This window comes from Hyperoodon ampullatus (genome assembly GCF_949752795.1).
Source record: "Hyperoodon ampullatus genome assembly, chromosome: 3".
NCBI lineage: Eukaryota > Metazoa > Chordata > Mammalia > Artiodactyla > Ziphiidae > Hyperoodon > Hyperoodon ampullatus.
The window spans coordinates 169365557-169378177 of record NC_136916.1 but is presented as its reverse complement, the minus strand read 5'-3'; the positions used below and the strand labels follow the sequence as shown (position 1 = coordinate 169378177).

At 37.4% G+C, this 12621-nt stretch overlaps 1 protein-coding gene across 5 annotated transcripts in view; it reads right to left on the bottom strand.

Annotated features, from left to right (window-relative positions):
- Nucleotides 1–12621, bottom strand: part of UNC79 (unc-79 homolog, NALCN channel complex subunit) — a gene marked incomplete at both ends in the record, with an annotated part of 255665 nt that overhangs the window by 186471 nt on the left and 56573 nt on the right. For all 5 annotated transcript variants that reach the window (XM_079699486.1, XM_079699487.1, XM_079699488.1 and 2 more), the window contains 3 exons: nucleotides 4534–4663; nucleotides 5340–5395; nucleotides 12065–12157. In XM_079699486.1, coding sequence (XP_079555612.1) covers nucleotides 4534–4663; nucleotides 5340–5395; nucleotides 12065–12157 — 279 coding nt within the window. The remainder of the gene's footprint in view (nucleotides 1–4533; nucleotides 4664–5339; nucleotides 5396–12064; nucleotides 12158–12621) is intronic.

Here is a 12621-nt window from a genome sequence, read left to right as displayed (position 1 = left end):
GTACCAAAAGATATGGGGAAGGATGTTCATGGCAGCATTATTTGTAAGAGCCAAAAAGTGTGAACAACCCAAATATCCATTAATAGTAAAATGGATACATAAACTGTGGTACATACATTTGGTAAAATATTGAGATATATATATATATATATAGCAATAAAAATGAACAAAGTGCAGTTATGCTCAACCCACAGATAAATCACACACACAGACACACTGGCACACACACACAAATAATGTGTGATTCCATTTATATAAAATTAAAAACTAGGCAAGAATAATCTCTGATGTTAGAAGTCAGGCTATCAGAGAAATGGGAACAAACCAACCCTGGAACTGAAGATTAACTGTACTTAAGACAATCAAGATGATGCTGGTCAGACCACCAATAACCAGTTTCAAGATGACTGTCAGAGCTGACTGTTCTGTTTCTGCATGTAGCCCCCTCCCTCCGTCTATAAAAGCTCTTGCCCACTGACTGTTGGCGGAGTGGGGTGGGGTGGGGGGTGGGGAGGGTGGGGGGGTGGGAGGGAGGGAGTCAGCCTTTGGACAGGAGTCCCCCCGCCAACCCCCTTGTGTGCCGGCATCCAAAATAAAGCAAACTTTCCTTTCCAAAAAAAAAAAAAGAAGGCAGGCTAGTGGTTACCTGTGGGACAGGAGGAGAAGGTAATCATGGTAGTAAACACGGTGGGAGGTGTTCCACATATACTTAAAATGTGTATTTTTTTACATGTCTATAATGCACCAATAAAATGGTTTAAAACGTTTTAAATTATGTGGACATAAAATCAATATAATAAAAAGATAAATAAGAAGTCAATGAGGAGGAAGTTAGGACATAAAAGGACTGGTAGGCCTTCTTGTATTTTTAACTTGTATACAACTCAAGAATCCAACTCTACTTATGTAGGGTTAGATATCTGGTAGACTAGACCAAAGTTTAACCTTGTAGTGCTATCTTAAGTTATTCTCAATCTACTTTGGCCACAATCTCAGTCTTGGAAAAGTATATCTTGTGCCACATTTTTGTCCTCTAATTCAAATGGAAACCACAATAATTTGTGTTCATCTTTGTTAACAAAGGCTAAATTATGTACTATTGGCACACTGTAGCAAGAAAATTGCTAAATAATTTCTTTCTCCCCCACAGCAGAGCTTTATAGAACAATATAATGGCTATTTCATTCCCAAGAAACTTGTAATTTTTGTATCTTTAAGACTTGTATTTAATGACCAAAATAATTGGGGTAGTTTTTGTTGTTGATAAATACTAATAAACTCAAAAGAAGCAAACATTGTACATTACCAAATCCTCTCTATTTGATCATCTTCTTCATATGAGCTGTAAATATTCCCATGTTATTATGCTTTAAAAGCAATAAATAAATTAAATACATATATGTATAGTTAAAATTATGGTGAATTACTAACAGTTATTAAATCTAGGTGGCTATATGTGTGTTCATAGTGTTACTCTTTAAACTTTTCTGTATTTGAAAAATGTCATAGTAAGGGGGGGGTAACTTTGTATAATTATATACAATATGACCTCTATTGTATTTTAAAATGCTCATCAAAAAAACTGGAGGGAAATATACCAAAATGTTAATAATGGTCATTTCTAGTTAGTATTTTTTCTTTCTTTCATATTTCTATAATTTTTCTAGAAGCAAATTTTCCTTTTATAAAAAATAAAATTTACTTTTTAAAAAGGAAATAAATCACTGGGAAGACATACAGTGTTGCTGGTCCCTAAGAAAGCATTTCATCTTTGAGCTTCCAAGTCCATAAAATTCTATCTCCACATAATTTTTTTATTGAGAATATTTAGGGTTTTAATGCCACCTAAATACCGAAGATACCCTTTAGTGCATATTTCATTGTCGAAAGCATTGCAGAAAATTTCTAGTGCTCCAGTTAAAGTTTAATTACAGAACTGAATTGAACAGAACAATGTGGGTTTTCAGTTAAGATGATCTAGGATCAAATTCAAGCTGTGCTCCTTTATTATCTGTGTGAACTTAGTGCTGTTACTTAAACTCTCTGTCCTACGCTTCATCTGTAACATTGCAAAAAGAAAACTACCTCTCAAGATTTTTGTGAGAATTAACTGAGAAAAATGTCTATAAAACCCAATATGGCGCTTGGTCCAAAAATTTTGTTCAACTAGGAGAAGGCTAACATATTAAATGAGATACTAAGCAGCTAGAATGACAACAGACAGCCAGCCAGTGCTGGATAAATAGTAATACATAGATCAGAATGATTAGTTTTTTTCCATGATCCCTTGTTTCCTGCACAAAACACGATGGTCGACTAGCGTGGGAGTTCCAAGAGAGCTGTTTCCCAGGGCCTTGGATAGAGGCTGGCAGGTAGCAGACACATAATGACACACTGAAAGGATGGAAGTGTGTGGAGGTATGAGTACAAGAATGGACTGGAGAACGAATGCCTTTAGACAGAGACATCTTGTTCAGATAAGCCAAGAGAAGGTGAGAGTGTCTCTTCTGATCTCAGTAAGCATAGGCTGAGCTATTCTGGGGAGACAGGTTTAGCTGGCTCTTCCAAGAGGGTATGGTCACGGGGGTAAATGGAAGTGGCTGTCAGTTTGCCAGGCTTCTCAGATGCTCTGAACAGGCAAATCTCATCATGTGGTTTCTCCACTTAAAACCTGTGCATGGTTTCACTTTGTTGCTAGGATAAAATCCACACTCTTTCACAGGCCCTGTCAGACTTTCTGCTTCTCTCTGGCTTTTCTCCTCCTGTCCTTCCACTATCTGGCTGCATATGACTTTTTCCAGTTCCTAAATACGATCATGCTATCTTCGGCCTCCAAGTCTGAACCCATGCAGTTCCTTCTGCCTCAAACTCACATTTTAGCCGTTCATGATTCATTCCCCTTATGACTCTATCTATCGTGCGTATATCTTTCAGGCATCAGCTTACATGTCACACACTTGAGGACTTTCCTTGACAACTTAACCCTCCCCAGATTTGCCCACCATCAGGGTGAGTTCAAAGGCCCTTCCTGTGTGTTCCCACAGCTCTCTGTATTTTGCTCTACCTTAGTGCAATATTACACTGTCAGGTAGTTTCCTGGTCTTTCTCCCAGCTGGAATGTTCGCACCAACGTCTTAGCCTGTTTTTTTTAACACTGTATCGCCAGTGCTTAGGATAATGTCTGGCTAATAGTAGATGCCCCATAAATATTTGTTGAGGAAATGAATGAATTTCCATATCTGGACTGCATTAAGCTCCACGGGGTCTGGTTTTGTGTCAGTTCTTCTAACATCAACACAAAGTATAGTGCCTAGCACTATACTTTCTCTTTCCTACAGTACTCTTCAAATATGTATCAAATGAATAAATTTCATTTGATACTAGTTACCCATTCATACATCACATAAACGCTTATTTCAGGGATCTATTGAGAAGGGATTGGTGTCAAATATTTCTGTCATTTCACCTTTTATTTTATTAGTGCTTCCAACTTCTTGCTTTTACACTCAAATTATCCATTCAGCAACGCTTAAACATTCTCCACTAGCAATGATATAAAACATCAATGATACCAATTTCCATTTTTTTAAATTTACCTACTATCTACCTTCATCATTTCAATTAATACTATTGTTACCACTAAGGCCAATATTATTTGTTCTGAGTTTAGAATAAGCCCACCAAGGACCATCAATACCTCTAACACTTGGCTTTAATCAGGAACATAAAACAGACACTTGAATTATGTTAAATCCCCTTTGAACCACCTCAAATCACCTTTGGAAAGATGAGTGATGCCAAGAAAAAAGTACTTTCTCAGAATATCAGTATACAACTCCACAATAACTTGAATAAAAGCTATGCCAAAATATCCATCTCTTCCATTTTCAGAAAAATATTATACAATTAAGTGGGGGGAGAGGGTAGTCAGGGGCATCAGAAACTCCATTAGCCATAGATTGCTTCTTTGATTTTATAACATATAAACATAAACTACATAAGGGTTAGTTTGTTTGGTTTTTGGTAAATATATGTCTTTACAATAAACTCAATGTTTACTTGTTGGTGATTAATTATACCAGTATTCACCAATGGTTGACTCTTCATGTCTACCTAGGCTTTCAGGGTCATTTAATTTTTATTTAGTGCCTGAACTGGTAATGTTGAAAGCACTCCAAGCCTTCTCAACAGAGCAGCATTAGCCACTTGGGATTTTGCTAAATCTGAGCCAATCTGCAGCATTACTAACTGCTCACACCTTTGCAGTGATCAGCGTTAGCAGTGTTAAGACCAGAGGCCAGATGTACAGCAAATGGGACCGGAACTTAACATGATTTGCTATGATGTCATAAAGGCTTTTGAAATTAATTTTAATTAATTCATTTTTATACCACCTATTTTCAAAAAGGATTTATGACAATGTCTAAAGGCACAGTAAATTTAATCTAGCAAGATTAAAAAATACAAGTAAGTGAGGCAAACGTGGCACAGAAGAAATAAAGATGGGGCATCACAGAGCTATTCTAATCTTACCTGTGTACTGTAAGCCCCTGTACTCGCTTATTGCCCCAGGAGGTTTTAAATTGGGCCAGAAATGGAACAGCATTTGCACAGCTGGAGGTTTCACCTGTGAAGGCCCATAGGCTATCACATACAAAAGATCCTAAAGGAGACAAGAAACATATTTTCACTAGCATCATCAAATAAAAATAAAGGTAGCTCATTCAATATTACCAAAGCAGTGAAAATTCTAACGGAGAGATTGAGGTGGTTAATTTCCCTGGAATCTCATCATCCAGGTGGGCTTTGCAGATTAAATCATATTATAATTTTTTTTATTATTTTTATGGGTCCTGTAAATAAGCCCTCCAGTAGTGTTCAGATGTACACTATCTTTTAACAAATTCTTCTCTCCTCAGAATAACGTGAAAGAAAGATTTTAGAATAGCATAAAGCCAGTTTGCCAAATACTGCATTTTTTAAAACATTTCCCTAAAACATATTTCTTAATAATTCACATCTCCTATTTGAAAGAAGAAAGTTTCCCAAGCAACATTTCAAATCAAGTAAAACTGTCACATAATATAGTATTTGCTAAATTTCAAGAATAAGATATATCCAATTACATTTTCTGTCAAACCACTGTGTTCTTCAAGTATCATTTCTGCTCTAAATGGTAAATAATTAACCAGTAAGGAAAGGATTATAAGTTCTACCATACCAAAATAATAAGACATCAATAAATTTGATCTAAACAATAGTTTTAATATGCAAACAATTTTTACTATATTATACAAATCGAACTTGTGACTATGAGTTTAATGTGGACCCAAACTTACTTTCCAGACTTCTTGTTTATATTTCATGAGGCATTCCAATAATTGACAATGATATACTGTAAGGAAGAAAATATAATTTGAACATGAAATGTAAATACCAGACAAAAGATCCTTTAAAATAAACTATATTAGTCTAAATTATATTAGACTTTTCACTCTAATCATTAAATTAGAAATTACTTATTTTCATATATTCATGCCTTTCAAAAATCATATAAGCCCTTGACTTTATCAAGCTTTATTCCAAGATCCTTGAGAAGTATTTTATTCATCTTAACAAAGGAAACATTAAGAAAACTCCCTAGTAATCATACTTTTATAACATAAACTTATATCAATGTAATCAAGAACTACATGGGGAAAAAATAGCCTAATAGGATCATAATAAAAGCTTACATTTATTGAGCGTTCATTATGTGCCAGGTACTGAGCTAAGAGCTTTATGTATTATGTATCTCATAACCACCATGTTGCAGTTAAAAAAGTGAGGTTTAGTTTCCTACCTTGCCCAAGGTTGGACAGATAGCAAGTGACAGACTGATGGATTAGAATGGCAATCTTTTATCACCAACTCCATCTTGTTGAGGAGTCCTTAAAAGCTATACAACAGCAATCTTCTTTGATTTGTCTGTTTACTTGAGGAATAAAGATACTTTCACCCTAGTTAGATACCCGTTGTATACCTTCCCTAATCTACCTGCCAACCTTATCATGGCACTGAAGCAGGTCTCCCTTTACTCACCGATGACCTCCATGTCGTTCAATTCTATGGACATTTATCAGTCTGCCTCCCACTTGACTTTCAGCAACATTTAGTACTGATGACCACCCTCTTTCCTTGACTTCATGACTGACCCTCTCCTGTTACCTGTGGCAGACACTGTTGTTGCTACTCAACTGCTATCAACAACCCTTTCTTCCTTGTTCAGTTCCCAGTACACAGACTGCCAAGCAAGACAATTTCCCAGATTCTGTTGCAGCTAGGGGTGGCCATGTGACTCAGTGCTGGCCAGCAAGACCTAAGAAAGAATCTGCTGAGGAGCTTCTGAGACTCATTTTTCCTCTTTGACAGAAGGAAAGAGGCACACCAGGAGACCTTTCTCTGATTACCCTGACTGATCCTATTTTTGATAGGATTTGATAGGATATCTTTTTGAAACCTGTTTTTAGATGTAGTTATGTAAGAATACAATAACCTCCACTGTGGCATATCTTGAAAACATGAGGAGAAGTTCAAGAAAAACACAAAGATGGCATCTCAGGCCCCTGATACTGCGGAGCTATCTCCAAGACTTCTTCTTCCACTGGGCCAGTATCTGTTGGAGTTCCTGAAGGCCTGGTCATAAGTCAAATCCACTTTTCATTCTGTGCTCTCTTGTAAGCAATGTCACACTCATATACAGCAATATCTCAGAGATATTGCAGGTTCCATTCCAGATCACAGCAAGAAAGCAAATACTGCAATAACGCGAATCATACAAATTTTTTGGTTTCTCCATGCATATAACAGTTATGTTTGCACTATACAAACATTAAGTATATTAATGTATACTTTATATAAACATAAAGTATATATTAAGTAGTCTGTTAAGTGTGCAATAGCAATATATCTTAAAAACCAATGTACACACCTCATTTTTCAAATATTTCATTGCTAAAAAATGCTAACCATTGTCTGACAATGCAGGGTTGCCACAAAACTTCAATTTGTAAAAAGCACAGTATCTGTGAAGCACAGTAGAGCAAAGTGCACTAAAAGGAGGTATGCCTGTACAACTTCAGGTACCCTCTATATGCAATTCAGTGAATAGCACTGGACACTTACATGAGGGCTCAAAGTTCATTACTTGTAGCTCAGAACTCAGTTCTGAGTTCATAATACAACTTCCTAATTACTATTACCTCTTTATTCTGAAGAAACATGATTTATTTGCAATTTTGTGTTTTGGATATGTATAACTATTACTGAGGCTATGTGTGATGTTTTTCCACAGTTTTATTAAGATATACTTGACATATGACATTGTATTCGTCTAAGGTATATCATCTCCTCTCAAATGTCTCAAAGACACTTCTAACATAACATGTCCAAAGTAGACCTTATGATCTTCCCTTAGAAACCTGGTCTTTCTCTTCCAGTGTCTCTTTTTGCAGTGAATGGAACCACCATGCACCCAGTTCAGAAGCCAGAATGCAACCATATCCAATACATCACCACACCCTATCAATTTTACTTCCTAAATAGCCCTCGGATGTATCCACTTTTCTCGGCCTCAATCAACCCTGACTTTTACATGCCTAGACAAATGCAATGGCCTCCTCATGGGTCAATCTGTATCCACTCCAGCTCCTTCTTAATCCATGCTCAACTGCAGCTCGGGTGACACACACACCACCACTCAGCACACTGCAGCACTTTTCCATTAGACTTGGGATAAACACAGGACTCCCAGAGCCCATGACATCCTGCATGTTCTGGCCTGCAGAAGTCTACAGTCTCATCTCACACCAGGCAGCCCTCACTCTGAGCTCCAGCTACAATGACCCTTCAGTCCCACCTGCTTGCCAGGCTCCCTTCTGACATATGAGATTCCTCTGCCTGGAAACCTCCACTCCCTGAGAGGCCTTGTTAATGCTACTCATCCATCAGTCCTCAAACCAAAGGTTATATTCCCAGAAAAGCCCTCCCTGACCTCTTCAATAAAAGAAAAATCCCCTTTTATAGGGTCTCATCGTAGCACAATGTACATCTTTTGAAGAATTTGTCACAATTGAAACTGGGCATTTGCTGTTACAATTATTTGATTAATGTCTTCTCCTTCCACCACACGATAAGCTTTATGAAGAGAGGAAAGGGATCGGTTCTATTTTACTAATTATGGTGTTCCCAGTGCCTGGCACATAGCAGATACTCAGTAACTGTTTGTTGAGTATATAAATGGTCCTCTAGACTTGGAATTTTGTGAAGCCATGACTGAGTTCTCAAGCGCAGATGCTCCGGGGTACTTTCTCTTACACGGTGTCTGCTATTCTCCATATGTTTGCTACACGAACCTTGCTCAGAGGAGTGCACTGACTGCCCATGAACAGACCTAGAGAGTCCCTTTATTTAAACTGCTTCCCCTCCTCAAAAATATACAATGGAGAAAAGACAGTCTCTTCAATAAGTGGTGCTGGGAAAACTGGACAGCTACATGTAGAAGAATGAAATTAGAACACTCCCTAACACCATACACAAAAATAAACTCCAAATGGGTTAAAGACCTAAATGTAAGGCCAGACACTATAAAACTCTTAGAGGAAAACATAGGCAGAACACTCTTTGACATAAATCGCAGCAAGAGCTTTTCTGACCCACCTCCTAGAGCAATGAAAATAAAAACAAAAATAAACTAATGGGACCTAATGAAACTTCAAAGGTTTTGCACAGCAAAGGAAACCACAGGGTTTCCCTGGTGGCGCAGTGGTTGAGAGTCCGCCTGCCGATGCAGGGGACGCAGGTTCGTGCCCCGGTCCAGGAAGATCCCACATGCCGCAGAGCGGCTGGGCCCGTGAGCCATGGCCGCTGAGCCTGCGCATCCGGAGCCTGTGCTCCGCAACGGGAGAAGCCACAGCAGTGAGAGGCCCACGTACCGCAAAAAAAAAAAGGAAACCACAAACAAGATGAAGAGACAACCCTCAGAATGGGAGAAAATATTTGCAAACAAAGCAACTGACAAAGGATTAATCTTCAAAATATACAAGCAGCTCATGCAGCTCAACATCAAAAAAACAAACAACCCAATCAAAAAATGGGCAGACGACCTAAATAGACATTTCTCCAAAGAAGACACACGGATGGCCAACAAACACATGAAAAGATGCTCAACATCACTAATTACTAGAGAGTGCAAATCAAAACTACAATGAGGTATCACCTCACACCGGTCAGAATGGCCATCATCAAAAAATCTACAAACAATAAATGCTGGAGAGGGTGTGGAGAAAAGGAAACCCCCTTACACTGTTGGTGGGAATGTAAATTGATACAGACACTATGGAGAACAGTATGGAGGTTCCTTAAAAAACTAAAAATAGAACTACCATACGACCCAGCAATCCCACTACTGGGCATATACCCAGAGAAAACCATAATTCAAAAAGACACATGCACCCCAACGTTCATAGCATCACTATTTACAATAGCCAGGTCATGGAAGCAACCTAAATGTCCATCAACAGAGGAACATATAAAGAAGATGTGGAACATATATACAATGGAATATCACTCAGTCGTAAAAAGGAACAAAATTGGGTGACTTACAGAGACGTGGATGGACCTAGAGAGTGTCATACAGAGTGAAGTAAGTCAGAAAGAGAAGAACAAATATTGTATATTAATACATATATTGCATATTAATACAAATATTGTACATATATGTGGAATCTAGAAAAATGGTATAGATGATCTTAATTGCCAAACAGAAATAGAGACACAGACGTAGAGAACAAATGGATACCAAGGGGGAAAGGGGTGGGGGTGGGAAGAATTGGGAGATTGGGATTGACTCATATACACTATTGATACTATGTATAAAATAGACAACTGATGGGAACATACTGTATAGAACAGGGAACTTTACTTAATGCACTGTAGTGTCCTAAATGGAGGGGCTATATGTATTTGTATGGCTGACTCATTTTGCTGTGCAGTAGTAGAAGCTAACACAACACTGCAAAGCAGCTATACTCCAACGAAAATTTAAAAATAAATAAATAAATTTCTTCCCCTCTCAGAACGCCCCATTTACCTTATCAATCAAAATTCTATCTGTATTTTAAGACCCATTCTTTGCTCAAGTGGCACAAAGCCTTTCCTGATCTTTTCAACCCATAGAGTTCTCTTCTCTGATGAATTAATACAGTCTATAGTATTTATTTGGTACTTTTTACATACTACTTTACATTAGAAATTAATAACTTATGTAAACATGCCTAATCTTCCCAATGAGACATAAGCTCCATAGCAAGCATCATATCTTACATTTCAGGGTGGTTTTCACAATGCCTAGCACGGAGCCATGTACACAGGAGTTACGCAATGAATTCCTGGTGCCTGAGCAAGAACCCTGCTCCATCCTTGATACACAATCAGCTACAAGGACCAGGCTGCCACTTGCTGTCTCCCCCAGTAAAAGTTCAAAGGATAATGATGCCCTACCCGCTTGATCTCAGAGTCCCCTGGTGGATAGCACCTCACTTCTTATGTTTCCCCCATTACAAGATTAATTTGGGGTCCCAAATGTCATTCTTAGTACAGAATAGCTGGCTATACACGTTCCCCCATGAACAGATGAAGATACAGATTAAGAAATAACAGAACTATTTGATCACAGTGATTTCCCAATGAAACGTTCAACTCCAAGAAGACAATGGCAGATTGTAGAGATCCGTGTTGCTGTTTACTGAGCAGTGCTTATGATGTGTCAAATCACTATGCTAAGGAAGCACTTCACACACTCTTAAGTCATTAAATCCTCACAACAACATTTGAAGGTACTACAGGAAGATTTCCCATTTTATAGATGAGGGAACTTGGTCTTAGGGGAGTTAAAGAACTTGCTCAAGGTTAAGCTACCTGGCAATCTGTGCTGAGCTCAGATATGAACCCACATACCCTTAACCTCAAAGCACACGATTCTACCCAACCTGCTCTACTGCCTCCCAACTTTGAAATTAGGACCAAACCCTGATAATGAGACTTTAGTTAACTAACTAGATTCTATGTGAAGGGGTTTTTCTCAGGACATAAAATCTAATAAATATAAATGACGTTATGAGGATCCTTTAAGCCAGAATGAGACACGAGGTATAACTTCCCCAAAAATACACATTTTAATTAAATGCACATAATAATCATAAGGAATTTCATATTTAAAGGATGATACTCCAGGTTAAGAAGCATTAAGATTTTAAATGAAAAAAAATTGTTTTCCTTATGCTGAGTCAAAAACTCAATTATTATTCATTATGTAATTAAGCAGAAGGCTGAAAACAGGGCCACCAAATTTGTTTACTTTCCAAATGAAAATAAAAACTGAGTTCATATCTTAGCATGTGACTCCAACAGTCAGGCCCCTTTTAGGTCAGTTTCCCAAAGTTCATCTGCAATTACACTGATGAATGGAAATCCAACAGAATATATCAGATTAAATCTGTCCCACATTACTAGAAATCAAAGAAACACAGATCAAAATGACATATTACTTTTTAATCTGTCCATCTCTATACAAATGTTATAATAACATTCAATGACAGGTTACATGTACTTTCACGTATAATTAGTGGAAATATAACAAACGATTTATGTGCAAGGATATTCATGCGGTATTAGAGTAGCGAATTCACAAAATAGTCCCAGTGGTTATCTTTAGTTGTTAGAATTGCCAGTGACTTTCATATTTCTAATTTAATTATTTCTATATATTTATATTCAAGCAATTTCCAGTCAGTGTTCTAAAATTGTGTTCTCAGACATTCTAAAAATATCACTAGTCAGCAAGATTACTGCTAATAGCAAGAGGCAAAGGAAATTTATTTCAAGTTGAAAGTCTGTTTCCTAACACATCTCCAGTTTCTATTTACCAAGAGAAGTTCTTCTCACATGAGAATTTCTAGCTTGCTTATTTGACGTCTTATTTAATTATTGGTTTGGAATTACTGAAGCCATCCAAATTTCTACTTACCTGGATTGGATGTGTACTGCATTGCAATCATTAGCATGGATGATGCGGAGAGATTAACGTGGGCAGGAACACCTTCTCTCCTTGAGGAGCCCACTGAAACCAAAATTTTTTTGATTAGACACCATTTATTTATATATATATATATATATATATATATATTTGTACATTTATATTTAGTTGCTACTTTGCATAGAGCATGAGAGCTGAGAAGAAACTTGAAAAAAAATCAATAGAAGTTTTGCATAAATAAAACCACAAAATTTGTCCTAGCCTACAAACGCTGCAGTAGTCATTATCATAGGCACATTTAGGGAGAATCTTCAAGGAGCACGAGTAATGCCAGAAGGTAATGTAATCGTTTTATCAGAATTGTACTTAAATGTGATCTCTGTTTCCAAGGTGTTTATATCTAGGTAGAAAAGAAAGAGAAAACAGAATCCTCCATGTACCCAAATATAAGACATGTTGAAGGTTATCCAAATAAGAAGGTAAAAATAAAACGTTTTTGAACACGACTTGAATGTATTAGCTGTAAGAGATGCAGATGAAAGAGTCTA